General features: G+C 48.4%; 6 protein-coding genes across 6 annotated transcripts; 3 read left to right on the forward strand and 3 right to left on the reverse strand.

The window, feature by feature from the left end:
• Positions 1-2,248: 2,248 nt before the first annotated feature.
• ABOM_008197 (serine/threonine-protein kinase) lies at positions 2,249-4,485 on the forward strand (the record flags this gene model as incomplete). The annotated part of the gene is made up of 3 exons (XM_022535326.1): positions 2,249-2,692; positions 3,020-3,264; positions 3,321-4,485. 3 exons carry the CDS (start codon positions 2,249-2,251, stop codon positions 4,483-4,485), a joined length of 1,854 nt encoding a protein of 617 aa, XP_022386806.1.
• Positions 4,486-5,501: 1,016 nt separating this feature from the next.
• Positions 5,502-7,723, reverse strand: ABOM_008198 (putative sugar transporter; the record flags this gene model as incomplete). Its single annotated transcript, XM_022535327.1, has 7 exons — positions 5,502-6,067; positions 6,141-6,574; positions 6,630-6,779; positions 6,834-7,051; positions 7,110-7,122; positions 7,181-7,280; positions 7,450-7,723. The coding sequence occupies 7 exons, from the start codon at positions 7,721-7,723 to the stop codon at positions 5,502-5,504; spliced, it is 1,755 nt and encodes a 584-aa protein (XP_022386856.1).
• A 4,570-nt stretch (positions 7,724-12,293) lies between these two features.
• sxa2 (putative pheromone processing carboxypeptidase (Sxa2)) lies at positions 12,294-14,100 on the reverse strand (the record flags this gene model as incomplete). Its single annotated transcript, XM_022535328.1, has 4 exons — positions 12,294-13,186; positions 13,259-13,485; positions 13,563-13,845; positions 13,902-14,100. 4 exons carry the CDS (start codon positions 14,098-14,100, stop codon positions 12,294-12,296), a joined length of 1,602 nt encoding a protein of 533 aa, XP_022386855.1.
• A 2,439-nt stretch (positions 14,101-16,539) lies between these two features.
• Positions 16,540-18,165, forward strand: ABOM_008200 (MCT family MFS transporter; the record flags this gene model as incomplete). The annotated part of the gene is made up of 2 exons (XM_022535329.1): positions 16,540-17,921; positions 18,000-18,165. The coding sequence occupies 2 exons, from the start codon at positions 16,540-16,542 to the stop codon at positions 18,163-18,165; spliced, it is 1,548 nt and encodes a 515-aa protein (XP_022386851.1).
• A 629-nt stretch (positions 18,166-18,794) lies between these two features.
• Positions 18,795-20,400, forward strand: ABOM_008201 (uncharacterized protein; the record flags this gene model as incomplete). Its single annotated transcript, XM_022535330.1, has 4 exons — positions 18,795-18,939; positions 19,001-19,113; positions 19,196-19,390; positions 19,450-20,400. 4 exons carry the CDS (start codon positions 18,795-18,797, stop codon positions 20,398-20,400), a joined length of 1,404 nt encoding a protein of 467 aa, XP_022386825.1.
• A 1,069-nt stretch (positions 20,401-21,469) lies between these two features.
• On the reverse strand, positions 21,470-25,577 carry tcsC (putative two-component osmosensing histidine kinase (Bos1); the record flags this gene model as incomplete). Its single annotated transcript, XM_022535331.1, has 3 exons — positions 21,470-21,496; positions 21,562-25,119; positions 25,221-25,577. The coding sequence occupies 3 exons, from the start codon at positions 25,575-25,577 to the stop codon at positions 21,470-21,472; spliced, it is 3,942 nt and encodes a 1,313-aa protein (XP_022386831.1).
• Positions 25,578-27,572: the final 1,995 nt, after the last annotated feature.

A 27,572-nucleotide genomic window follows, 5' to 3' on the forward strand; every position in this document is an offset into this window, starting at 1 on the left:
AACCGAGTACGACAGCGAGGCGATGAAAGGGACATTCCACGTTGCGGATCGGATGTGCAAAGTGGATTGTTTCGGGTGGGCCAGTGACAGGCGAGAATGATCCACAAGGATAAGTGTGATAAGCCTGTGGCGATGATGACCAGTCTACTCTGTAGAAAATTGCGATACGTACGTCGTCCAGAGTTGTCGTTCAATCATACATAAGGACACGATAACATGAAGAGGCGGGGGGGGGAAGAGAGGGCGAAAATGCTGACGAGGGGTAGTCGACTTGCAGAGCCAAAGTCCTGATCAAAATTAACAACTTAGTTCCTTCGCCTTTTTCAACCCCTGCAGCAAAGGTTCTTTTAGTCCCAAACACTTTGATTCGCCCATGACTGTACGACGGTCCTCAGTCGCACTGCTACATGCTGATGTACTACTACTACACATGGAGTACCTGTAGTACTACTGTTATGGAGTGACTCTAATCTTGTCCCACTGGATGCGATTGGGGGTATATTTTGATTCGAATTGATTTTCCATTGATTCTTTTCCATTTTGCTTTTTCTAACCTCCGCGTCATGTCATAGATAATGCTAATCATGCTTATTCTTTCTTATTATCTCGGGAGTGGCGTCTCGTGCCCATGGTTGCCGAGAGCAATTTAAAACCCTGAGTCCGAACAGTAGTTGCCCCGGTCAAGGAACCGGTCACGGAGGAATTTTGGTTCCCTTTACAAGGAGATTTGAAACGGATCCTGTCTATCTCCGTATGGAGAACCGACACAGAGTATCCAGATCGCCGAGATACATAGCGTAAGGCACTTCCCCAGGCTTTGCATATGTACTTTGGTACTTTTGTACTTGGTTAGGACGATCATAGAGGAAGTACAGAGTGCCTTACAGATATATGTACATGCCACATCGCTATTCTAGTCGCGTAGTCTCACATTAACTGTTTTTAATTTTTAAATTTTTATTTATTCGGCTGTTCTTTTTTTTTTTTTTTTTTTTTTTCATCCGCTTCTGTCGCTATCTTTACATAGTTCGGTTGAAGCTTCTGCGGATGACGAAAGAGGATCTGGGTTGAAGAAACCCGGGCGAGCGTATGATATCAAATCTCAATCTCAATATACTGGTACGGTACCTGTTGATGTGGACGGAGGGGTTACGGACGGGTATGGTACCGTATGGGACCTAGTTTAGCCCATCCATTGGCACTTATGATGTTACTTCCATGAAGCAAACAACAAGACAAAGAAAGAGAGAAAGGAAAAGGGAAGAGCCAGGGAGGCTGAGTCATCGGATGACATAACCGCTTGCCCCAGAGAGTATCTCCGTTCACGACGTCATCGTTGAACATTCTCTTCATAATGACGGGAAAAGCGAACAATACAAAATGAGGGAAAGAAAAGAATCGAACAGGAATTCCCGGTTTGGTTTGTCAATTGAATTATGATCACCGTCGATGAGGTAGGTCGCGGAACGGGACCTTCTTTGGGATCTCTGGCCTCGTCTCATCTGATCTCTTTTAAAGAAGATGTTACCTTCAACCTCAGCCTCCGTCACTGTTTTCCCCACCATTGATTTCTGTCCTCTGATTCCCTCATTAACTTCGCTTCCATCCTCCGTCGTCGCATTTTAAGAATTAAGTGCCCCGTTCCCTTGACTACTACACTGCTTAGGGAACCCTTTACAGTCTCTTTTTCTTTTTCTTATTTTTTTTCTTTCTTCTTCTACTTTCTCTCTTAATCTTTCCTCAAACATTTTATTGTGATTTATCACTCATTCCGGGGATATACTCTGACCACTGGAAACGTGACCAGAAGTTGTTTGCCCTTTTTGTTACCCACTGACGCCAGCCCAGACTTCGGCGGGGTAGGAAAAGAAAGTTGGAAAGAAGAAAAAAAAAAGAAAGGAAAATAAAAAAAAAAGAAAGTGGAAAAGGAGAATTTAATTAAAGAGAGGAACAGAACAGAGGAAAGGCTAAAAATTTCACTACTGAAGTGAGGAAAATACGAACATCCTACTAGTATTTCCCTCCCCCCACCGGCCGAAACTACTACCATCATCACCAACGTCATTCGACCCGATATTCTCTCATCATCATTATTTTTTTTGCCTCCCTTGTCCGATTTCCCATTCCTTTAACTTGTGTCCTCCTTCCCCGCGCCCGCCTCTCCTCTTTCCACCCCCACTCCCTTACTTCTTTTCTCCCTTCTCATTTCTTTTCTATCTTTTTTGGACAGAATTGATTACTCAGCACCATGAGTACCATTCAAAATTTGAAGAATTTCATACGTCATGGGAAACAAGCCCGCTTGGTAACTCCCCATGCCGAGCCAACCACCAATGTTTCTCCCATACATGCCGAGCATCAACGTCAACCCCAAGGCTCGTACCCTCCTGCCGCAGGTAACCTAGATGCCATTGACAGCAGGCTTGGGAACGGTCAAGCTCAAGCACCTCAAAAGTCGGCAGCGGACTCGCAGACCAAGCGTGTCCGTGATTTAGAGATCGAGCAGATTGTCGCCGAGGAGAGAAGCCAACGAAACAAAATGCCCAAGTATCCAGGACTGGAGCGCTGGATCTTGACGGACAAGATGGGCGACGGCGCCTTCAGTAACGTCTATCGCGCTAAAGATTCGACGGGGGAATATAACGAAGTAGCCATTAAAGTCGTCCGCAAGTTTGAAATGAATAGCAATCAGGTAGGTAGGCTGATTTGAACTTAATCCCTTGTTGTTCTCCCAATACCACTCCCCGCCTCGTTCCCATCTACCCTCATCCGCTCAGAGTTATACTCGTTCTCTCTTCTTGTACGCTTAAACCGAACCATTCGCCATCTCTCTTAGTCTGCCGCCCATCTGCATCCCGAGGTCAAACACACCAAGGTTACGGAGGTGCGCAAATCTCTTAGCCACACCATACTGACACGAAAGTGTCTTATTTCCTGTTACGTCTTGATTCTCCTTCGTGTTTTCTATTTCTTACCGAGCAAGTTCTCATAGGGTAGGTTTGCTGATTGCGATTCACAGCGCGCCAACATTTTGAAAGAAGTCCAAATTATGCGCCAAATAGACCATCCGAACATCGTCAAGTTGATCTCCTTTTCTGAATCACGCCAATACTACTATATCATTCTGGAACTCTGCCCTGGCGGCGAATTATTCCATCAAATCGTACGGTTAACCTACTTTAGCGAGGACCTAAGTCGACATGTCATCACTCAGGTTGCAAAAGCAATTGAGTATCTGCACGAGACTTCCGGCGTCGTCCATCGGTAAGATCCTCCTAATGCCTTGAGACAGCATGGCCAGTGGCTCACAGCGCCTCTAGTGATATTAAACCGGAGAATCTCTTGTTCTATCCCATTCCATTTGTTCCAAGCAAAGACCCCAAGCCTCTTCAACCCGGTGACGAGGACAAAGTCGATGAAGGGGAGTTCACCCCCGGAAAGGGATCCGGCGGGATTGGTATCATCAAAATTGCCGATTTTGGTCTCTCCAAAGTCATCTGGGATAGTCAAACTATGACTCCTTGTGGAACTGTTGGTTACACAGCTCCAGAAATCGTCAAGGATGAAAGATACTCGAAGAGTGTCGATATGTGGGCTCTGGGCTGTGTGCTTTACACTCTCCTCTGTGGTTTCCCGCCTTTCTACGACGAGAGCATCCAAGTCTTAACGGAGAAGGTGGCGCGCGGCCAGTACACCTTCCTGTCGCCGTGGTGGGATGACATCTCGAAGTCTGCGAAGGATCTGATCTCCCATCTCCTGACGGTGGACCCTGAACAACGATACTCAATTAAAGAGTTCTTGGCCCACCCGTGGATCCGTGGAAGCGACGAAGAAACCCAGGCGGCCACAGACGCTCCCCCCCTGACGACTCCTCTGCCCTCCGCCCGTCAACAGCCGTTGGACGCCTTCGCGGCGGACCAGGCACCATATGCTCCAGCCAGCGCTCGACTGTCGGACCAGCCCTCTGCCGGCTTGGAACGCCCCATGGACTTCCGGTCGCCGGGGGCGATCAACTTGCGCGAGGTCTTCGATGTCGGCTACGCCGTCCATCGTCAAGAAGAAGAAAGTAAGCGGCTGAAGACATCCCGCGGCCGCGGGGCCAACCCGACCACCGGGTTCCAGTCGGCTCTGAATCCACTCAACGAGGATTATGACGAGGATATCCCCCAAGTCACATATCAGCCCATTCACCAGAATGAGTATGCGGCGCCGAAGGTCCACAAGGGCTCTCAACAGTCTCGAGAAGTGGCTGCAATGGAGGCCAAATTACGATCCACAAATCTGGGCACTCACCCGAGCGCTGCCGCCCAAGCACGACAGGCATACCAGCCTCGACAGCCGCAGCAGGGCTACGGCACACATAGTGCTAAGGTGGCGGCGGCAGCGAAGCAGAATATCGCTCGGTCGTCGCGGCAACCTTTCGAACTCAGTCTGGATAACGCGACGTTGTTAGAGAGGAGAGGTAGACGGCATCAGGTTGTCTAAAATCTTTATACTTCCTCCGGAATGAATTATTACGACTAGGAACGATGGGCCATGAATTCTATTCCATGATCATTGGGTGGCAGGGTCGCATTTGTCTCGGGTGTTATTCCCCCAGGGTTCTCTTTCTTTTTTATTTTTCTCTTTTTTTTTTCTGGATTATTCAGGTTCGGGCAAAGCATTTGTTATGGGTTTTTATTGGGTTTCTCTACGGGGATATCTACGTTACTGTTTTATGTTCTGTTACTTGCGCACTTTTCATTATTTTTGTGGCATATGGAGAATCCGGGACATAGGGATTACTTGCATTTCAAAGAAGTCCGCATGTTACATTGGCCTGCTTTTGTAATTGTTTGGTCTCGTTTACGCGTAAACTCTCCCTGATGTTGTACATTACAGAAGTAACAGAGACACGCATCTAGATATCTAGTATGTATTTCAAAATGCTGACAGTTCCTTGTCACCTGATCTTTAGCCCTAAGGACCCCGTCCGGCAATACAAGTACCATACCTCTCAATCAATAAACCTGACTTTTTACTATACTTTCTCATTTTCTATTCGAGAGAACTAAATATCCGACTACTTAGGGATACAGGACTTGAGAAGTTGGAAAAACGAAAACGAGATAGAAAAACAGGGTATTCAACACATCCCGCCAACCAAATGGCTATGCACAAGGGTATATATGAGCATTGAGTATCTGTATATAACGGGCATATATATATATATACATTGATTTTCGCATTAGGATGCAGACAAAAAGTAATCATTCATGTGTCGTGAACCGTAACCATCAGTCAACATCAACATGAATCGAATCAATGTATACACGAAAGTGAATATAAAGGGTATGCATATGTATAGTGATGTGAATGCAGTGCCATACAGAATTTTATCCGAGAATCCGGGGGGAGGTAGTAAAAAAAAAATGGTATCATGTCACATAAATAGGGGGAAAGATTTTCTTATCCTACATCGAGAAGGGAAAGTCAGGATGAGAGGAGAGGATATATAGAGTCTAGAGGGTCTGTTTTCCTCTCGTTTCGATGGGGAAGAGACACATGGCGACGAAGGAAGCCAGCATGAGAGCGCCGGAGGCGTAGATGGGGGCATTGGGGTTGGAGGAGCCGCTGTAGATGGCGACGAGGGGGGCGCAGAGGCCTGCGATACGGTTGAGACAGCTGGCGATACCGGTGCCGGTGCCGCGGTTGGGGGCCGGGAAGACCTCCGGGGTGTAGGCGTAGAGGACGCCGTACATGATGTTTTGGAAGAAGGCTTCGAGGGAGGAGCAGAGGAGCTGGATGTTGGGGTCGGTGGAGGCGGTGAAGCAGAAGAGGAGGACGCCGGTGATCAGGGTGGAGATGATCATTGTGCCCTTGCGGCCGACGTACTTGATGTCAACGGTGAAGCAGGCGAGGATGGAGCCTGGCACGCCGACAATGGAGGTGATGGCGTAGTTGCGGTAGACGGTGTAGGTGGATTGTTCGGCGCCACCGCCGGCCTGTTTGAGGTATTGGGGCAGGAAGGCGTTGAAGAGGGGGTAGCCCATTCCGATGGTGGCCCAGCAGAACCAGAGGAGCACGGCTGTGGGGGTTCATGTTAGTTTGCGTGCGGTGGGATCTGAGGAGGGGGGAGTTTGGTTGAAAGAGAGACGTACTGTTAATACCCAGCTTCTTGGTGCCGAAGAGAGGCCTGATACGGTCCAGGGAGAACTTGGAAAGGTATCTTACAATGATCTCCTTGAAAGTAAGAGTCTGCTTTTCGACTTCTTCCGGGTAGCCGCCGATCTCGTTGAGGATGTCCTCGGTGAGCCAGGTTTGCTTCTTGTTCCTGTGAGCGATGCCATGGACAGCATGGACAGCCTCGGCCTGGCGACCACGAGAGAGCAAGTACTTGGGGGACTCGTAGAGGTGGAAGAGGAAGAAGCGGCAGAAGAACATGGCAAAGGTCAGCGCACCCAAGGTGAGAACCAGATATCTCCAGCCCATGTTGTCCTGCTTTGTGCAGCACTGGACACCATCGGCGACGCTGTTGCAGGCAGGCAGGTCGCTAGCGCAAGAGTAGGTTGGAATGTATGCCCATGCGAGCAGACTGCGTCGGCTGTTAGTCTAATAATTGTCACATCTCAATATACGGTTGAGCATACCTGGAAATAAGCTGGCCAATGGGCCACCAGACACTCAGCATGGTCAAGAGGTTGCCAGAGGCGAATGGGAGAAACTCCAAAAAGAGAGCGCCATCAACTGGAAGATTTCCGCCAACACCGAGTCCCAGGCAGGCGAATAGGGCACAGACACTGAGTTATCCGTCAGCAGGTGTTCATCATTGGGAGCAGGAAGAAAGGGCATACCCGACCCAGTTGGGACCGCCCCCGGCGGCCAGACCGAACACACTGGTAATGAGGAGAGTCAGGTTGAAAGCAGGACGACGTCCAATGATATCCGATGCAACACCCCAGAACGAAGCACCCAGGCAAAGACCCAAGAACAACGCGCAGGTGGTGAAACGGACACGGCTTTCAGAGACACCGAACTCCGCTGACAGTTGAGTCAATGTTAGGGCAACACCCTACAGAACCTTAGTACATGTTATGGGAACACCAAGAAAGCATCGCCCGGTTTCTTACCTGCAACCAGAGACTAATCAAGGATTGTTAGCCACAAAGTTCAATTATCAAGCAGAGAAAGATTCGCTTACTTGTCTGCCAACCAACCACATCCACAGAGTGCAAACAGCTCCCACTGATAACGGCCCATGCCGATATCCTGAATGGCTCTGTTGATAACCTTTGCTTTGCCTGTGGACAACTATCAGATCCGCACCTCAAACGGGGCTATACGGGACTATTTTTCTTCTTCTTCTTCTTCTTCTTCTTCTTCTTCTTCTTCTTCTTCTTCTTCTTCTTCTTCTTCTTTTTGTATAAGGGGCAAGTGGTTATTTTCATGGGCAATAATATAGGCACATACGGTCATATGCGGAGTCATGGCCGGAAGCGACAATGTCTGTTTCGACTTCGGCGCGCAGGCTTTCAAGGGTCAAGTGGGCATTGTCAGAGAGCGAGGTAGCGACTCCGTTCTCCTCGGAGGGGGCTTTATCGCTTCGGGCGTCAGTTTTCTCGTCAGGGCCAGAATCCTTTGTATGTAACGACGGATTCGGGTGGGAATGCGCTGGGGCACTGCCGAGGGGCACGACCACCCCGGGGAAGTCGTGGTCGTGTTTCTTAAATGGGTTGAAAAACATGATGCCGGTTCGTTTGCTGCTTTGGACAGATGGGCTGGCGCGCTTTGGGAAACTTCTCGAGACCGGAGGGTGGTGGTCGTCTACCGTCCGAGATCTGGGCAGTCAATTGGCAAGCGGTTCAATGGGGGGGGGGGGGGGGTTAAGTCTACTGTGGTCCGTTATAGTCGCAAAGGCAAGATCTATCGGGATCGGGATCGGTAGGGCTTCTGGTGACGCAGTCTGGGGCAAGTAATGGCGCTCAAGGGCCGAGATGGCAAGGCGCAATGGCTGTTCAAATAGGCTATAAACCGTTCAGGATTTCATCAGTTGGCGCTAGGGATGGTGATGCTGAGAGAAAGGCCGGTTTTGATTTTCTGTCCGGAATTTCTGATCGAGTATCCGCGTATACCTGTTGGACAGCTGCTACTGAGCGTGCGTCGGATAGCTGAAGTCGTGACGGTATTCCGTCACGCTGATTGATGATGGAAATTTGGTGTAGACAACAAGTGTAAATGGTATATAAATCAGAAGGGAATCTGAGACAGACAGCTTTGGCCGGCTGTTTTGGTTTGCTTTGATAGTAGGGGGACTGAGAGATGGCGTATCTGTCTTCCCTGGATCGCAAAGATAATTTGGAAGCAGGTAGATGAAGCTGTGATAGCTATCGGTCTGGGGATTGAAGATCTGGATTGGAAGTGTGGGGAGAGAGAGAAGTATGGAAAGAAGAGAGGTGAAGAAAGGCGACGAGGCAGAGAAGATGAGGAAACTTGGGCCCTATATAAGCATCCAATTCCTCTACTAAGCAGAGGACATGAGAAAAAAAGAAAGAAAGAAAGAAAAAAAGAAAAAGAAGAAAATATGGTTGAGAAAGATAAAGCTCCTATCACACAATCATACTCGATCTTTTCTTTTTTTTTTTTTGTCCTTGGCTAAAACCGACAATCGTATCGGACGGTATTTGTAAAATACATTCACTCGTTTGAAGCCGTCCAACTCGTAATGTGGCAACCACGGAAAAATCACCTGAATCGTATTGCAGGCCAATGATGCCATCCGCTACCATATCCTTTCGCTGACGCCCCATGGCATGAACAATGTCGACACAGGTCAATTCTCTGCGGGAAACCACCGTTTGCCTATAGCAACGCAAAGAGTCCTCGGTGGTGAACTCCAACCCACTGAATCACTCACCTGGATATCTGAAACTTTACGGGGCCGTACCAGGACCCGTATCAATAAATAAGTACGCACCTAATACTGTACATACTAGTAGTACATACTACATACACACCTGCAGACTAACATCAGGGAAAAGGTACCACTCCCAGCGGACCTAAAGCGGGAGACAGAACACGGGCCGTTGATAGGCTTGAAAGAAGCCCACACCGGTCAAAAGTGATGGAGATTCACAGGGAAGATGATTGGAGAATTAGGGTGGATCGGCCAGTGCGGCGCAGATGGAGCAGGAGTCGCCACGGGCCCTGGGTGAAGGTAAAGTTGCAACCGGCGAAGGCTACGGCGAGTCCGGTCCAGGTTGACTAACTAATAAAAGTAGGACTGTTGGATCCATCTTGCGTCTGACCATGGAGCAGATCTGTGCTCTATGCGATCATAACTTCTTTGTGCACAGCACGCTAAAACTTGTTAGTCAATTTTTTAGTGACCGTCGACCTACAGATCATTGCTGAAAGGTGTACTGCGTACGGAGGAGAAAAATCTCACACAGAGATTTCTTTATTAATACTTTTTTGGTATGCATGTCAGGGTAGGAATGTGCGACCACCACGTGCCGCGTCTCGTTTGCCTTCGATACCCTTTTCCCTTCCTTCACCCCAGCGACGGGTAACCAAACAACCCGTCTTGACCAACTGTTGATATAACCCGTCGAAGCAAAGCCGGATAAAAGAGTTTCGGGCAGCTCCCACTATGTCGAACCATAGTTAAGCAAATTTCATGCCCTTTCAGTGGCCAGGGCCCAGAAGGCGAAAAGGATCGCAGTTCCTTTGCCAGGGAAGCTGAAGGGCGCTAGTAGTTGGGAACAAGTTAAGACGGCATGCTTTCAGACGACCATTGGCTGAAATCCGGTGAAGGTCATCTCTTGGCTCAGATTGGTTGTAAGACATGTCGTCTACCGCAATTCTCTAGACTTCCATGAAGATACCGTAGGATGGGGCCCGAGGAATCCATCTGCCTGTTCTGTTAGATCGTACCATTGGACATTTAGAGTGGAGTTCCAAAGAAAACATGAGGGGCAAATGGCACAACAATCGGTTCTCGAAGGGATGGTTATCACGAGTATATCAAGTCCACGTGCCGAGATGGCCTTAGTAGTCGCCCTACGTCATCGGCCTGGATATACTCCGTAATATGGTTACGCTAATCCCGCTTAGGGAGGACATTACCTTGCTACCAAGAAAGAAGGGGAAAAAAATAAAAATAAAAATAAAATAAAATAAAGTACAGAGAGATAATACCGAGTTGAATGAAAAAAAAAAATGAATAACAAAAGTTAAAGGATACTGAATCTGTATGCAGTCTCCCGTATATCCCAAGCCATACGAAAAGGTAAAGCTTTTCGATTCTCTCGGCAAGGCCAACCCTACAGCGGTTAGCCCAGACAGCCTCCTTGGCAGGATAGATCTTGAACCCTAACTCTTTCACGACTCACGGGAACCTCTATAAAAAGTAAGAGGAGGGGAAAAAAAGGCGCAGATTGCGTCAACATAAACAATTCAATCCACGCAAACGCAACGCATCTCAAAAACACGAGGTTGTTTGTCTTATGAGATGCAGCTCAGCTCAATCCTCCCACCCAAGTATTGATCATCCAAGGCGACGGTCATTGCCGCATCCGTCATCTCGGCGTAGGATTCTTGCCTACGGGTTCCACAGTCGCCCGTCAACCCAATCAATGGCTCGTAATTTACAGGGTTCAACTTTTCATGCAGTATGGAAGTTCCTGCCGGCAACCTCTGGCCGATATTAAGGAAAAAGGGGGGGGGGGGGAGAAATACTTGATAATATAATACATGACACCGAGTATCCTCTTCTTTCTGTGATATTATCTCTTTTTTTTTTTTTGGTAGGCAGGACAATTATGCTATTACATAACCTCCCTTGCTCATATACGAGCATAGGTTCATCACGGAATAGCGTTACATTATCGTTGTAAATTGGTCTGCCCCACGCCCTCGGGAATGGTCAAGAGCAACCACTTTTTCCCAATCCGAACAACCAAACATTGGATCCCCAAAGAGTTGTCACCTTCTCCAGATGCCATACTACCTTCATGGAATGACGACAAAAGGTCAAATACGCACGTGGCGTCGCAAGATCCGCAAGAATGCGGGGAGAGATCTAGAAACCACGAAGAAAAAAAAGGGAGGGGAAACAAAAATAAGGTGAGGAGAAGATGAGGAGAAAATTGGTTGATTCATACGTACTCTATTCTACGATACGGGGTAATCCTCGATGTTACGATTGACATTCAACGACAGGTAACGTGGTCTGATGGGAAATATCAGGGCCATCACTTCCGAATAATGCCATGAAACTGGAGAGATTCATTGGTACTGCAAATTGCGATGGGGACTAATGTGGGCATCGTCCCCTAGACAGAGGGACGCAGTCATCTGCGACTGGAGTGCATATATCGGGTATAACTCCACTCCAAAGTCTAACTATGCCAACTTGAGACTCGTACATGGAGACTGTCAAAAAGAGGACTTTTATCGGTGGGTATGACTTCGGTTACTCCCTAGTTCTGTACTCTGGAGCCTGGAGAAGGCCATGGGCTCCAGTTTTCCTCGGAACGGGGACAGCTGATGGGACCCGGGGAAACCTCTGTTCACGAGATATCGTGATCGTACATGGTGTACGTACATGTATCCGATCTACGTGCCTTGTGAATATACTTCGTATGTGTTCCGATCGTGCCACAGTCTAGTACACTGGATCGAAGAAACTGGATACAACTATCTAACAGTCGAGCATCATGCAAGGCTGAGACTTCGCTATCACACGCTGTCTAGGGCACGGTAGAAACAAGTACAGTACATGTATTGTGTCTCCACCACGGAACCCGTACATGTTTATACATGTATGTATATCTGTATGTTACATGTGTGGATCTATGAGGAGTACATCCATGATGCTTACAAGGCTTCTCTTCCTTATGTCCAAGATACTGTCGGGGTAGACAACTTTCCCTATCATTCCGTGGCTGCGCTCCCCTACCCCTGTTCGTTACAACGGAGATCTCAGGTCGGTTGGCGGGAAAGGTGATGGGATGACTTGGATGGGAAGTATGTCTTGAAGGTCAAATAAAGTCACAAGGATCCGGACACTGCCGTGAAGGTTTTACCTTGACGGGTTAAAAAATGATATCAGGAACATTATATACCAATCAGCGGATGCTTCTAAGAATATGCTTGATTAGGAAATGTATTCCCGTCGGTCAAAACCCTTGTCTTCTTATCTCGAGATATGACATAAAAGGAAGCGGAGTATCAGAGCAGAAGATAGGGATATGTAGCACATCATCATCGACCAACTCCATGATCCCAACTTACCCTATTCTCCATGTGTCCCTTTATAATTCCTCGATCCGCCCCAGTAGCCACTGGATATGACGGTAGGCGACCCTGGGCTGGTACTGAGGCTGCATATGGCCGCTCTGGAATGTCTCCGCCCACATCAGCCCTCTTTCATAGTGTTGAATGCCCATTACACCCTGGCCGCTACGCCATGAGGCAAGACCGTTCTCTTCAAACACCCCCGCATACTGGAGGTCCGGCAGGCCAATCTCAATCGGGGTGCTCGGTTGCGACTGGAACCCTAGTTGTCCATTCCAGGTCATGTTCTGGATTGCCAAAAGGGTTCCATTGGTCTGGAGAATGAAATCGTAATCTCCGTGGCTGATGAGAACTCGGTTTGTGGCTTCGATCACCTGGGGTAAAACACGTTCGATTGGGTTGGCGGACAAATCACCCAGTCCCCCGACTCCGGCGTCGCCACCAACGAAGACAGGCTGGAGCGAGGACATAGACCAGGTCATATTGGGTGCATGCATAGCTTTCTTGACATCGTCGCGATCAAAATACACCGTGGCTCCAGCGGGTAGATCGTGAAGCTTCGTAGGTCCTCCGAGGACATCCCACAAAATGGGACACATCTGGTTGATGGCGTACACGTTGTAGCAAGGGTTGACTAGATAAGATGCATCAGTGATCATATTAAAGACATTACAATCAGCGTCGCTGATAGGATCAAACGACTTCGGAGGTTGGGCTCCCGATGGGGGGAAAGTAAGATATTCGTCCAAGAATTCCTGGTAGCCACACGATTTGTGAAGTCTCTCTAACTCGTTCATAAAGCTTGCATTGAAGTTGAGGATTTTGGTGTTCTGCAGCACAGTTGGCACAGCAGATACTTGTTGTCCCACATAGTCAAACTGGCCAATGACCGGGTCGTAAGCCAATGCCCCTACATTGTCAGGTATCAGCATATAAAACATCTGCGGAGCCGAGTTCCCCCATTGCAAGAGAAATAGCCTACCGCGGACGTCAAAATAATCCTTGTCGTTTTGATCCAGCATTGTCGCAGCAATGTAAGGTACATAGCGTCCAGCATAACTCTGCCCGGCCACATAAATCTTGAACTTCTTGATTCCGAAGATGTCTTGAAAGTTCTTGAAGAAATTTATAAAGTCCCTGGAGGTCTCCTCCTCAGTGGTAGCAGTGGGTGCACCTGTAGAAAAACCCGTCCCAACGGGCTGATCAACCCTACGGTAAACATATTAGTTTAGCGTAGAGCGACGTAGATCAAAGAAGGAGTCTCAAAGGAGACAATCGAAACGTACCACAACATGTTGGTTAAATTTACCCAGGAATACGGATTAATTACTGGCGTGTAGGTTCCTGGCTGCCAAACAAATCTGCCGGTCTCTTGGAGGAAACCTTCGAGGGAGCTAGCGCCTGGGCCCCCGTTAACCTCTATTGTAATTTCGTCTACAGGTTCCCCAACTGTGGGCTGGAACACAAAGAAGAGAGTCCTCGAGCTGTTATCCTTGTCGATTGGCACTGATCCCGAGTACAGTTCACCGACGTCGAATGGCACATCAGGCAAGCTCTCCACAAGGTAGGCTATTAACCCATATGCCTACATCAGCATTCATCCACCAGGAAGTATGGATACATACACTTCGTCTCGTCATTAAGAAATCGAAAGTGATCGTATGAGCGGAGTTGAGGCTCTTCCGAAGACATCGAAACCCTCTTGCCTAGGACCGAGGGTTCGTGCACCGGCCGATCAGAGCGTCCATGCTTAGAAGCACATACCTTGCCGGTGTATAATGAGATGGCTAATGTAGCCGCCGGCAAAAGGCCTTGAAAGCGCATTCTGAGTCGAATTTGAGCGATCTGGCTACGGAACTTGAGAGTCAAACGAAGTCGTTTTCAGATTGGTCGGGGAAGACTGGAGTATTTATAAGGATATCCTGCAGGGGTAATAAGATGCATGCTAAGACCTGTAGGGTACCATTTTGGGGACGTTGTGGAGGCCGAAGGTGTCTTACAAGGAAGGACTAGTAAAACCATGATATTGTTGACAGGGGACTGAGTGATAAGATCCCTGGACAGAGATTGCGTGAAAGAAATCCAATAATGAGGGTGGCTGTCTGCGTATCTGGAGATGGGAAGTCTGTGTGACAACGGTCGGGAAAGCCTGCAAAAGGATCCTCCCTTGCGTAACTGAGCACGTCCAATTACCATATTACTTGGAAGTTGGACAGTTTATGGATCTAGCGTCTGCCACATTTTGATTGAGCAGCAAGGTACAGGGATCTTCCTGGCATCGACAAGGCTGCATTTAATTTGTGGTGTTGTTTAGGATTCAAATTGAGAACCTATCGAGTTGCTTTGCTCTGTTTGCATCCATGGCAAAAGTCACTGGGTAGGGTCTCATGATGATATATGATGAGATCACTCCTCGGTTTCTCTCGGAAGTTTGGTTCAGATGCAGTGAACATGTGTTCAAGCAAACCAATGGATGTTGTGGATTGACCCGGGCAGGCTTCTCATGTGTATTGATCACGGCACTAAGAGGGCGTCGTGGATGTCCTCCAAATCTTATCGTCGCTCTTTCATTCGATCCGTCAATCGAATTATTTCCTGACCAGCCGAATGTAACGCCGTTGAAACCTTATCAGTCAATCAGTCCAAAGAATTTTAACCTAAAATACATCTCAATAAAGGAAAGAGAAAAGGTATTGTTATCTGGAAATCTGATTAGAAAGACTGACTGAAGGGAGTACGAGTAACCTATGTATGGTTGTACATACTACATACATCCACAACTTCCGCCTCTGTTCTTCGATTCGATGACTCCCTGAATAACCATTTACCTGTCTGAATCGTTCGTTCTTACTAATATATGGTATAGCATGATATCGATCTGGATAGCCGAATATGTATTTTAATAAATCTCAACGATATTGACAGTTAGGGCATAAATGCTGCACGGGTCGCAATCAAAAGAGACAAACAATAAAAGGGTTACACCTTCCTGAGTCGGCAGAGTCACCTGATAACCTCGTGAGCAAAACAGAGATTCAACTGTTTGGGTGCTTTGTACTCTGTAGGATGGATAACACAATCTACCATCATCTCTTCTTGAACCATTTGTATCCAGTCCTACTTATCTTTTAGTTACCGCTGTTAATGTCTACGCCGACATACCTTCCCTTGTAGAAGGCATCTATTCGGACAGTCAATAAGGATCCAAACATTCACTTCCAAAGGTTGTACCTCAAACCGGTTGACCCGTCGGAGTCTCCTTCCTCATATGCCATCACGTGTTTAGGGACAACCTTCTATACTACTTGGTTCGAAGCCATGCCACCAACCGCTACCCAGCAACCACGGAACCCCAGTGATACATATCACTGCTGCGGACAAGAGTATAATGCCACGCTACTCCTGTCGCTCCTAAAAAAGGGTCGGGAGACTCCCATCTGATTTACTCCGCACACGCATTGATGCCCAGGAGATCCGTCGATATTTTTTTAGGCGCGGATGGAATCGACATGTCTAGTCTCCAACGAAACCACCCCACAAAATGAGGGAGCACGCCCTGTATGGGTTTGGTTCAACCTCTTGTGGTTGTGGAATTGAATGCTGCCGTCCTCTGTGAAGTTCGACTGATCGATCACACTAGTCTCGACGTCGTAACCAACTTTTTACTATTTGCATCCTTCCAACATTCTTGATTTGTTAACCCTTCCGTCCCTTTCATATTTTCCTGACATCGCCCCTACGCTCTTCTATCTCTTTGTTGGTTTACCAGGTCGGTTTGTTCTTTGTAGGGTTCGCAGGGCTGCCATAGTCCGTATATCCACTCCACGGACCTTCCTGATCTCGGCTAGTGCTGGTTGCCGGCCGCGGGGAAAAGGCTTTAAAATCTCTTAAAGAGGGAGAACTCAGAACACACCCAATGAGAACTATTCCTCTTGGAGAACAGCTCGGAGAAAACTGACTCAGACTCCACCGGCCAAGAGGTCGGGTTGCCCTTGGGGTCAATTACAAGAGTGAGCGGTGGCCGGTTTCTTTTTCTTCGGGCTTACCTACTTCAGTTCCCACTACTCTTGCCGGAGAGGCGCTCGTATTTACCTCCATAACCTCCTCTTTGATTTGTAATTGTTTGCTTTGTTAATCAACGCGTTTCTACCAGCGTTGTGTTCTTGTCCTTTTTGGCTTGTGTTCGGACAGTAGCGAGAGGAAGAGGAAAAAAGTGAAATCAAGGTCAACTGTGGTCCACTTCCGCCCTATATCACTACTAACATGTCCACCGCCGTCAGACTCCATGGCAATCCTCATACAGGTGCTATAGAACAAAACAGCCCCAGAGGTTCTACCACCCAAGCTGCTCTCTATGATGAGGCACCTCTCGGGTCATCTGAAAAACCATCGACCGATGCCTCGAATATGCCTCTCAGCTCTGGTGATGATGCCGGGCATCGGATTCCGCCATCAGCACAACCTGGCTATGATCTTTCACCGGAAGGGCAAACGACCCTCGAGCATGGCCATGACAGGCCGTCCCTCGAATCCCAGACCGACCGCTCAACGCATAGTGCCCCCATGAGCCGTGTGACCACTGACGCCGATGGGAATACTTACCCCGAAGGCGGGTTAGAAGCCTGGCTGGTAGTGTTTGGTAGCTGGGCGGGCCTTTTCGCCGCGCTGGGCCTAGTCAATACTATCGGAACTTTTCAGGCTTACCTCGACAATCACCAGCTTAAAGATTATAGCTCGGGAAGCACTGGCTGGATCTTTGGAATGTATGCCTTCCTCACTTTCTTCTGCGGTGTCCAGATTGGCCCGATCTTCGACGCCAAAGGCCCGCGGTTTCTTGTCTTTGCAGGATCAGTACTAGTCGTTGTGCAGATGGCTACTCTGGGGCTTTGCACCCAATACTGGCACTTCATGCTTGTGATTGGAGTCACCGGGGGGCTGGGGGCCTCGCTAATTTTTACGCCTGCTATATCTGCGATTGGTCATTTCTTTAACGAGAAGCGTGGTGTTGCAACGGGCATTGCTGCAACAGGCGGCTCTGTTGGAGGTGTTACGTTCCCCCTCATTCTCGAAAAGCTGTTCCCGATGATCGGATTTGCCTGGGCCACTCGTGTGATCGGTCTTATCTGTTTGGTTCTAGTGATTATTTCCTGCCTGCTGGTCAAGTCACGATTACCCAAGAAGCCGGCTTCCAAAGAGAATGTACTCCCCGACTTCCGCATCTTTCGGGAGCCTGAGTTTGCCCTCACAACAGCTGGGATTTTCTTCGTCGAATGGGGTCTCTTCGTTCCGATCAGTTATATTTCCTCGTACGCGTTGGCTCACGGTGTGTCCAGCCAGTTTTCGTATCAGTTATTGGCAATCCTTAACGCAGGATCTTTCTTCGGAAGATGGATCCCTGGTTTTGTTGCCGATTCTTTGGGGCGCTATAACACCCTAATTGCCACAGTCGCTTTATGTCTTGTCTGCAATGCATGCCTCTGGCTCCCTGCTGGTGATAGTGTGCCGGTAATGGTTGTCTACTGCGTTATCTTTGGTTTTGCGAGTGGCAGTAACATCAGCCTCACCCCAGTTTGTATTTCCCAGCTCTGCAAAATCGAAAACTATGGGCGATACTATGCTACATCATACACGATTGTGAGCTTTGGGTAAGTCTAGGAGGCTCCCTGTGTCTTGACTGGGCATGGAAGATACCGAGTGTAGGAGCTAACGAACCCTTATTGTAGCACCCTTACTGGTATCCCGATTGCGGGTGAGATCCTGTCGCGCTGTAACGGAGAGTACTGGGGACTCATTGTCTTCACGACCTGTTGTTATGCAGTCGGTCTTGCCTGTGTTACAGCTGTGAAAATAATCCACGTTGGCTGGCGTCAGCCCTGGGCACTCTACTGAAGCCGGTACCAACTTGGCCAAGGTGCATTTGAGTTGCGGGATGAAGAACCTAAATCAGAAAAAGGCGAAGCAAAAAATGAAGAGAATTGGCCGAGGTTTCGTTTGATTCAAGAATGACGTTACTTCTTAATGATACGACCTTGAAGGAAATGGCACGCGAAACACATATAAATCATAGCAAGCAAAATTAGCGGGAAAAGTTAATGTCTAGCAATCATCAATTACATTGTTTGTGGAAATGACAAGAAGTGTCTTGGACATAGAAGTCCCAGGACGTCCAGCCATGGATGCTGATCATCACGATGCCTATATCTCGACCCCGGAGAAGTCTTCCGTTCACACTCCTCCATTCCTGGGATTGGATTGGATTTTATCTTCTCAAGCATGCCCCGAGAAATTTATCCGTCACAATGACGGTTCATAAGTGTGTCATGATCATTCAGTTCCGGGGAGAGCACACGCCTCATATGCAACTTTTTGTTCAATGACATATAACAATCATCATGATTATATCTAGCACGGAATACTGCTCAAGTATTTGTACGTTACGATTCCCTTACTGCTTCGTCTCTGCGGCATATTCGCTGTTTCAGTCCCCGCCCTTCTGTCAACATTGGTTGACATTCAGAATGACTCCTGCGATGAGTTTGATTACTCTGGCTGTTGTCTCCTGGAGCCTTGTTTACGGGGTGACAGCTGGTGTTATATCTTCAGGCTGGACGCCAATAATATCAGAAATAACCACCAGCCCACGCCCTAGCCCGTCCCGCCCAGGTACCGCCGCTCCAGATCCGTCGTTCCTATTGACCCAAGCAGCTAACCATTCAACTTGCAGGGCCATGCTCTCCATGCCCTTCATCCCCTTCGTGTCCTGCCGCCACCATAGTAACCGTCACTGTGACTGCAACGGCATGTGTCCCGCCAACCACTCCTAGTGGCGGTGGAGGTGTAACTCAACCTCATCCTTCCTCACCTTTCCCAGTGCCACCCGGCACACCAGGAGCTGGAGCTAGTCAAACAAGTGGTATAGGTGGTGGTCAACCAGGTCCCGGTCCAAGTCCAAGTCCAGGTCCAAGTCCAGGTCCAAGTCCAGGTCCAAGTCCAGGTCCAAGTCCAGGTCCAAGTCCAGGTCCAAGTCCAGGTCCAAGTCCAGGGCCAGGGCCAGGTCCCGGTCCCAGTCAACCAGGTCAATCCCCATGCCCAACCATCCCTGTGGGACCCGAAGGTCCGCCAGCATCAACCACCGTGCATGTTCCAACCATACCTTCCTCGGTAGAGCCTCAGCCTACCAACCCCCTCCCGACAACCATCTCCCCCGTTCATCCACCGACGGGCACCCCAGGGAAAACTAAGCCGGTCCCACCGATCAGCACGCCAGCTCAACCTTCACCCAGTGTGCACCCAACTACCCTACCAGTTCCTCTGCCAAGCACCCCGGGGAAAACTAAGCCTATGCCACCATCAGGCACTCCAGTCCAATCCCCGCCCGGCGAAAAACCTTCACCAAGCACTCCGGCAGAAACCAAACCAGCACCAAGCACACCGATCCAACCTCCACCCAGTGTACACCCAACTACCCAACCTGTTCCTCCACCAGGCACCCCAGGGAAAACCAAGCCACTCCCTCCACCAAGCACGCCAGCTCAACCTCCGCCCAGCGTGAAACCTCCACCAAGCACCCCAGGGAAAACCAAGCCGGCACCACCTCCAGGTACTCCAGTCCAATCTCCATCCAGCGTGCAACCTCCAACAAGCACCCCGGAAGAGACTAAACCGGCGCCATCAACACCCATTCAACCTCCAACAAGTGAGCATCCAACCACCAAACCAGTCCCTCCTCCAACCAGTATCCCTACCCAGCCACCAACGGAGACCACAACAGAAACCCCGACTGGTTCACCTCCCGGCCCTCCGGTACCCACCGCTTCACCATCTGGCAGTATCACACCGATCCAGCCCTCGTCTTCAGAGGAAGGAGTGAAGCCAACGACGACCGTACCAAACGTCCCTCCCACAGAAACTCCTGAGGATGACCCCCCGGCTGATGATCCCCCCGCTGACGACCCTCCTGGCGATGACCCCCCTCATAAAACTACTCTTGTAAAGAGGGCATATCCCCGTTGGCATTTGAAGAAGGGAAAGCATTGGAATTTCACTAAGCCCGAGACAGCTAAGCCCAAGAAACTTGGTAGGCCTTTTAAGCCGCACTACGATGAGGACGAAGATGAGGACTGAAAATTGTAAGGTATTGTATTGAGGAATGAGTTGTTTTCTTATTGGAAGTATTCATGTGCATCAGATATGCAGGCGCAAGAATCTTTTACTGTCGACCGTTTATATCCTTAATCTTAGTGGATGAATGGTAGATGTTGGTTGAATGATATTTCGTTTTTACTATTGGTAATCTATAAGCGTACTAGAAAAGGCCGACAGGCGTGTGTAGTGGTTTTAGTCGTAAGGTCTTTAGGTGTGATTCCTTTCGAGGACAGTACTCGCATAGCCGTTCCAGAAAAACAATTTATACACGCCGAAAAAGAAGAGGATAAGGAAATGTGAAGGAAGTGTTGCAGATCCAGAGCTTCCAGGACCCCTAGCCAAAAGTTTCATCTGCTAATATGAGGAGAAAACAAAGATTAAATACAATACAAAGAGGAACGGAAAAAGAGAAGACCCAACGCAAGCGTATGCGTGTCAGATTGAGGGGGGAAAGATAAAGGATATTCAGGTTCAAAATCGAAAAGAAATCCGGGTAGATAAACTGCACGATATAGTAGTATGCAAGAGAATCCGGCAACCGTTATGGCGGGGAATACTGGCTCCCCTCTTAACAATTGCCTCAGCTCGCCCGGTATTTGTCTTTAGTCCATGCCGTAGGTTTATTTGGAAGAACCCCGCCAGTGGTTCCATACGCCCAACACCTTACACCAGAAAACAGCTGGCATAGCAACAACCGAAATCGAAAAAAAGAAACCATGATATGGTCAAAAAAAGAGAAAACATGGCCATAGGCTGAGACAGTCGACATCGATCCAGGGAAAACATATGCAGAGTAGCAGCGGGTTCGGCTAGATCATGGGGAATAATAAGCGAGAGGCGTAGTAGATAGGAGGATGTGAGGTGAGAATCAAGAAGAGTTTCCCCGAAAAGAAAAGTCCAAAATGAAACGAAGGCACCATGAGATCAACCACGACAAGAAGCATTTCTTACAGGCGCGCAAATGAAAAGGGTATATAAGGTTCGCATCGAAGCCACTTGAAATATGAAAGGAAACGAAAAAGAAGCGAAGGTTGATCTCTAGAACGTTTCACGAGCTATTGGACCGCAGCAATGCCTGCTTATTCGTGAGATTAGCACATTTACTCAGACGAGGGATGATGGAAGATTCAATTGACTTACCCGCTCCATGGAAAGATCCTCAGCCTTCTCGACACTGGGGCTTGCAAGGCTACCTCGGTTGACGGTGCTTGATGCAGTGATAGATCTACCTTCCATGCCCGGACGTGAGCCTTTGCCGTCGGAGCCGTGATGGACCGGATGCATCTCGCCGCTACTTGAGATTCGTGATTCCTTGCTCTTCTCTAAAAGCGAACCACCAAGTGTAGCACACTTAAGAATGGTCTGCATCATTTGGTTCTGCTTCAGTGGCTTCGAGAGATATTCGTCCATCTGAGCTTGTATACACTTCTCTCGGTCGCCCAGCATAGCGTGTGCAGTAAGAGCGATGATTGGTGTCCGACTTAGACCGGATTCCCTCTCGTATTCACGAATTTTACCTGTTGCCTCAAAGCCACCCATGACTGGCATCTGCACGTCCATCAAAATGACATCGTACCGATGTTGTTTAACGGCTTCCACAGCCTCCAGGCCGTTGCTGACGACGGAGACCTTATGGTTGTGTTTTTCCAGTATTTTAACAGCCAGTTTCTGATTGACGTCGTTATCCTCTGCCAGGAGGATGTCAAATGAGCGGGAGTGGTCGGTAGTAATAGGAGTAGAGCGGCCCTCCAGCGCAGGCAACATGCCATTACCGAGATCTATGGGTTGGCATGGTGTGGTCATGTACGAACTGATTCCAAGGTCCAGGGCAGATTTCAAGCTTACACACACCAACGGGCAGACCAGGACAATAGGTACGTATTTAAAGTCATCGAACGTCCGGAGCAACCGTGCCGTGCCAACTGAGTCCACAATGATAACGTCGTAAGCGTGGCCAGACTCCTTGCCAGATGGATCTTGGATCTCTGGGGGCGGAACATGATCTTCGTTACGGACGACCAATGGCTCCAGGTCCATCTGTTTGAGCATCTTCATAACGTTGTCCGCCTGTGTACCATTCTCCCCTTTGTCGATAAAGAGGACGCGGTGGTTCTTGTACGGCAGTAGCTGAGATGCAATGACGTTCAAGGACTGATCGGCGAGTTTCACAACACACGTGAAATGGAATGTGCTACCATGGCCATACTCAGACGTAACCCATACATCACCACCCATAAGGTTCACCAAGCGTTTCGAGATAGATAAACCAAGGCCTGTTCCACCAAACCTGCGTGTTGTCGAGCCATCAGCCTGCTGGAAGGTGTCGAATATTAGATCAAGTTTGTCCTCCTCAATACCAATTCCGGTGTCAGATACGGAGAACTCAAAGGCGTATTCATTCGCCGCACACTGTTCGCGGTCCGATTTCCGAATCGTGAGCTTGACCTCTCCGTGTTCCGTGAACTTGATGGCGTTGCCCACCAAGTTAAGAATAATCTGACGAAGACGGAAAGGATCACCAGTAACGTAGTCTGGTACTGTGTTATCGACCTGGTAGGTCAGGCTAAGGAACTTCTCATTTGCCTTCACCGCAAGTGTCTTCAGTGCGTTGAAGACGGTTCCCCTCACTGTGAATGGGATGCTTTCGATAACCATTCTGTTTGCCTCGATTTTCGAGATGTCAAGTATGTCATCAATGATCGTTAATAAGCTGTTTGCAAGATTATGCACAACATTTAACATCTCGCGGGTATAAGGTTTGAGGTCGTCCGTATCTAACGTCAACTGCGTCATACCGATGATACCATTCATGGGTGTACGGATTTCGTGACTCATATTGGCCAGGAATTCGGACTTGGTACGATTAGCAAGCTCAGCTGCTTCCCTGGCGGCGGTGTTTCTCTGAATACTGTCCCGGAGGTTGGAAACCATCTTATTGATCTTTCGCTTCAACTCGTCCATCTCACCAGAAGCATTAACAGTGATAAGCTTCGTGAAATCGCCATCGGTGGCAGCATCTGTGATCTCGCCAAATGCTCGCACCTGGGACGTGAGGTTTTCTGCCATGATATTCACGTCTTCGGTGATTTCTTTCCACGTTCCCGCAATTCCTTCAACGTTGGCCTGACCGCCCATCTTGCCGTCAACACCGACATCACGGGCGACCTTTTTCAGCTCAGTCGCAAACTTAGCGAGTCGGTCAACCATGTGATTGATTGTGACCTTGAGCGTCAAGATCTCTCCCTGAGCATGCACTTCAATCTTCTTGCTGAGATCACCCTTGGCAATGGCTTGAGTGACATCTGAGATACTCCGTACCTGCGATGTCAGATTCTGAGCCATAGTGTTGACGTTATCGGTAAGGTCCTTCCATTTTCCCTCCACGTTATCCACCTTGGCTTGACCACCAAGAGTACCGTCCGTGCCGACCTCACGCGCGACTTTGCTGACCTCAAAGGCAAAGGTGTTGAGCCGGTCCACCATGCCATTGATCGTGCTCTTCAAGTCAAGTATTTCACCTTGGACATTTGCAGTAACCTTCTTAGTTAGGTCACCCTTTGCTACGGCGGTAGTGACATCAGCGATCTCTCTGACTTGTGTTGTCAAATTGTTGGCCATTCGGTTGACATTCTCGGTCAAATCCTTCCATGTGCCCTCCACATCATTGACCGTGGCTTGACCACCGAGGACACCATCTGTGCCGACCTCCTTAGCAATCTTCGTGACTTCCTGTGCAAATTGCCGCAATTGATCCACCATGGAATTGATGATGTTCTTCAACTCTGCAATCTCTCCTTTACAGTTGGCTTGGACCTTCTGCGTCAAATCACCTTTGGCGACAGCTTTCGTGACTGTAGCGATATCCCGCACTTGGGTTGTCAAATTGTTCGCCATGGCGTTGACATTAACTGTGAGTTCGTTCCACATGCCTTTTACTCCATCAATCTGAGCCTGTCCGCCGAGAACACCCTCAGTACCGACATCACGTGCGACGCGTGTAACTTCTGTGGCAAATGTACGAAGTTGGTCCACCATGGTATTGATGGTCTGCTGCAGTTCCAAAATTTCACCCTGGGCCCGACTTTCAATCTTCTGACTCAGGTCACCATGGGCGACAGCTGTTGTGACCACAGCAATCTCACGCACTTGGTCCGTGAGATTCTTGGCCATGATGTTGACGTTTTCCGTAAGCTCCTTCCAGATACCATGGACCCCTGTGATCTGGGCTTGGCCACCAAGGATGCCTTCCGTTCCGACCTCTCGTGCGACTCGAGACACTTCACTACCAAACACTTGCAGCTGGTCCATCATAGTGTTGATCGTCCGTTTGAATGTAGCGATTTCGGGGTCCATCTCCAGGGGATGGATCTGCACCTTCATTGACAGGTCACCGTTAGCGACCTGAGTGATGATGCCACCGATCTCCCTTAAAGCCTTCTGGAAAGCTTCGTTGGCTTGCTGGTGTTTGCGAAGCTCCCGCTCCAGCAGGACCACATCTTCGTTTTCAACCTTGGTCAGAGCCCGTCGCGTTTGCTCTTCCTGCTGTTGTAATTCATCACGCACTTGAGCGATAATGTCTTTCTGAAAACTTATTTCCTCCGCCTGTTTCTGAACATGGTTCCGTAGATAACTGATGTCCTCCTCGCGTACCAGTCGAGTCCTCGAGTCTAGGTCTTCATCTTCATCGCTCTCCTCCTCCTCATCTCCTCCTCAATATCCTCATCGGGCTCTTCTATCCGCCTTGGGTGGTGGGGTCTATGGGAGTTTTGCTGCTGTAGTGTGGAAGAGAAGTTAGAAACTTGCTGGGACGACGAGCGAGAAAGTCCAAAAGACCACAAGAAGTCAGCTTCCCTCTCAGTGGAGCTGAGGGAAGACTGGGAGGATTCAGGGAAAGTTCCGGGGGAAGTCTGGTGACTGACAGCTTGAGATTCCAGTTGTTGAACTCGACGGACTAACGCCTCCAACTCATTTTCAAAGGCCGCCTTTGACGAACTTGCATCTCCCGGTAGCTTGGTGAACTTGGTGTCGTAGCCATTAGATGAAGCGTGCGATAGCGGAAAATCAAAGGGAGGAGCGGAGCCGGAGCGAGGGGTTTCGCGGGCAAGACCCCGAAGGATGGCAGCAGCGGCCGCGAGCGTTTCGTCCGCGCCAGCCATTGTGCCTAGGACGACTCAATCACAAACGGGACATTAAGTAGTGTTGCTGTGAAGATTTTTCTGGTTCTCCTTTCGCTCGTGCAAAATTCGTCTAGATATGAAAATACGGAGAATGAGATGCTATCCGAGAAAAAAAATCCGGTCCAGTTGGTAGTTTTAAATAGAGGGCAACATGAAAGAAATCCCAAAGGGCAAAAAAGAAGAGGGAAAAGGAGTGAGGCGTATTTCAGGTGATCGGGATAAAGCGACGAGTCTATATGATAATGCTCGGATAGTGAATAGTCAAGGGGGGAGACGACATTAACGATCACCAAAAGGAAAGATAGAGTTGGTGAAGGGAATGAGTACAGGGAAAAATAGATTTTGAAGGGGACAAGAAAAACCACCAAGTAACTATCGGTTGGGGATTGGGCGAAGGACAGAGAAGGGGGGGGGAAGGTAAGAAAGAAAGTAAGAAAGGAAAGTGTATGGAGAGGATGAGGAAAGAGGAGCAAAAGCAGCGTGAAAATTAAACGATGGGGTAAAGAGGACGATCCGAAGGTCGATGAAGATGAACCTAACCTACCTGACGGGAAGCCGTGTTACTGACACGAATGATCGGGCGAATCTGCTAAGGCGACATGGGGGTGGAGAGCGAGCAGTCGAAAATGGTCCAGGGTTCCGATGGACGGTGTGTTCGAGGATTAAGGCGAAGGGACAAAAGCAACAACCGACCGAGCAGACAAAGACCGTCTTGTCTGGGCGAGGGAAAGTAAAAAATTCAAGGGAAAAAAAGCAAAAAAAAAAGAAAGAAAGAAGAAAAAAGGGAAAAAGAAAGGAAACAGAATAGGGAGACGGTTAATCGAAGGGAAAACCCACTGAAAAGGGGAGTTAGGATTATCGAACGGAGGTTGAGATTGTGGTTGTGAGTTTGAGCGGTTGGTTCAGTGGAGAGAACAAGAGAGATCAGTAAGCATAGGTTTTTGGTTCAGTTTGGCTGATTTCTTTTCCTTTTTTTTTATGATTATTATTTCTTTTCGAGGGCGCGCGGAAGAGGGAGAACGAAGATTGACCTTTCCTCAGAAAGGAAAAGGGCCAAAAATAATAATAATAATAACTTAACAAAACTAAAAATGAATAATTAACGGGAAAATGAAGAACTCTCCCTCTTTTCTCCCGCTGTCTGAATCTATAGAGGAGAGGGGCTCTTGGTTTGAGACTGTTTGTTCGTTTGGAATAAATTTCTTTCTGCTTTTATTGTCCCTGGATCTTTTCTTTTCTTTTTTTTTCAGGGTTCTTCGGCTGTTTTCTTTTTGTCTTATTCCCTCCTCCCAAAGGGTCCGATTTAGAAAATGACAAAATCCTGGATTGTGGACTTGGTAAGGGGGCGGAGTGAAAGAAAGAGTGGGAGATAGAACTACGACATTTGTGAGGGGAACAAGGAAAAAAAAGAGGATTAAGGACCAAAAGAGGAATAATGCTATTGGACTTGACTTGACCTGACTTTGAAGCACCAATCCAGCCTGGGAGAGACAACTGACCTGCTGAATCGCCGTTCACTGCGGTGTGGGTATTGTTACTAGTTGGGTAGAGTATAGAGTGGTTCAGTATTCCTGTGAGAAGAGAAGATGCTACAGCTCCAAAAAAAAAAATAATAATAAAGAAATAAAATAAAGGAAAAAGCATAATAGACGTTCGATACACTCTCATTGAGAAAAAAACCCATCACAAATTCCCAACTATTCACAATGAACGTTTTTCTACTTCCTCCCCCGGTCCGGCCAGGTACCGAAGGAAAATACTTTACCTCTTCCCTGGTGCTGCCTCAGGACCCTTCTTACTTGCCTCTCTCCCAATGATCGCCTTCCTTTCCCCCTGTGGAGATTCGTCTCTACTACTAGTACCTACTAATAATAATACATTTAGTTAACAGAATAGCTTGGGGGATGGTGCAATAGAATTAAAATAAAATGACAAAAAAGTAATAATAGCAGCAAGTGGATGGTTGTCTTTCCT

This window comes from Aspergillus bombycis, assembly GCF_001792695.1.
Source record: "Aspergillus bombycis strain NRRL26010 chromosome Unknown contig00076, whole genome shotgun sequence".
NCBI classification, from domain to species: Eukaryota; Fungi; Ascomycota; class Eurotiomycetes; order Eurotiales; family Aspergillaceae; genus Aspergillus; species Aspergillus bombycis.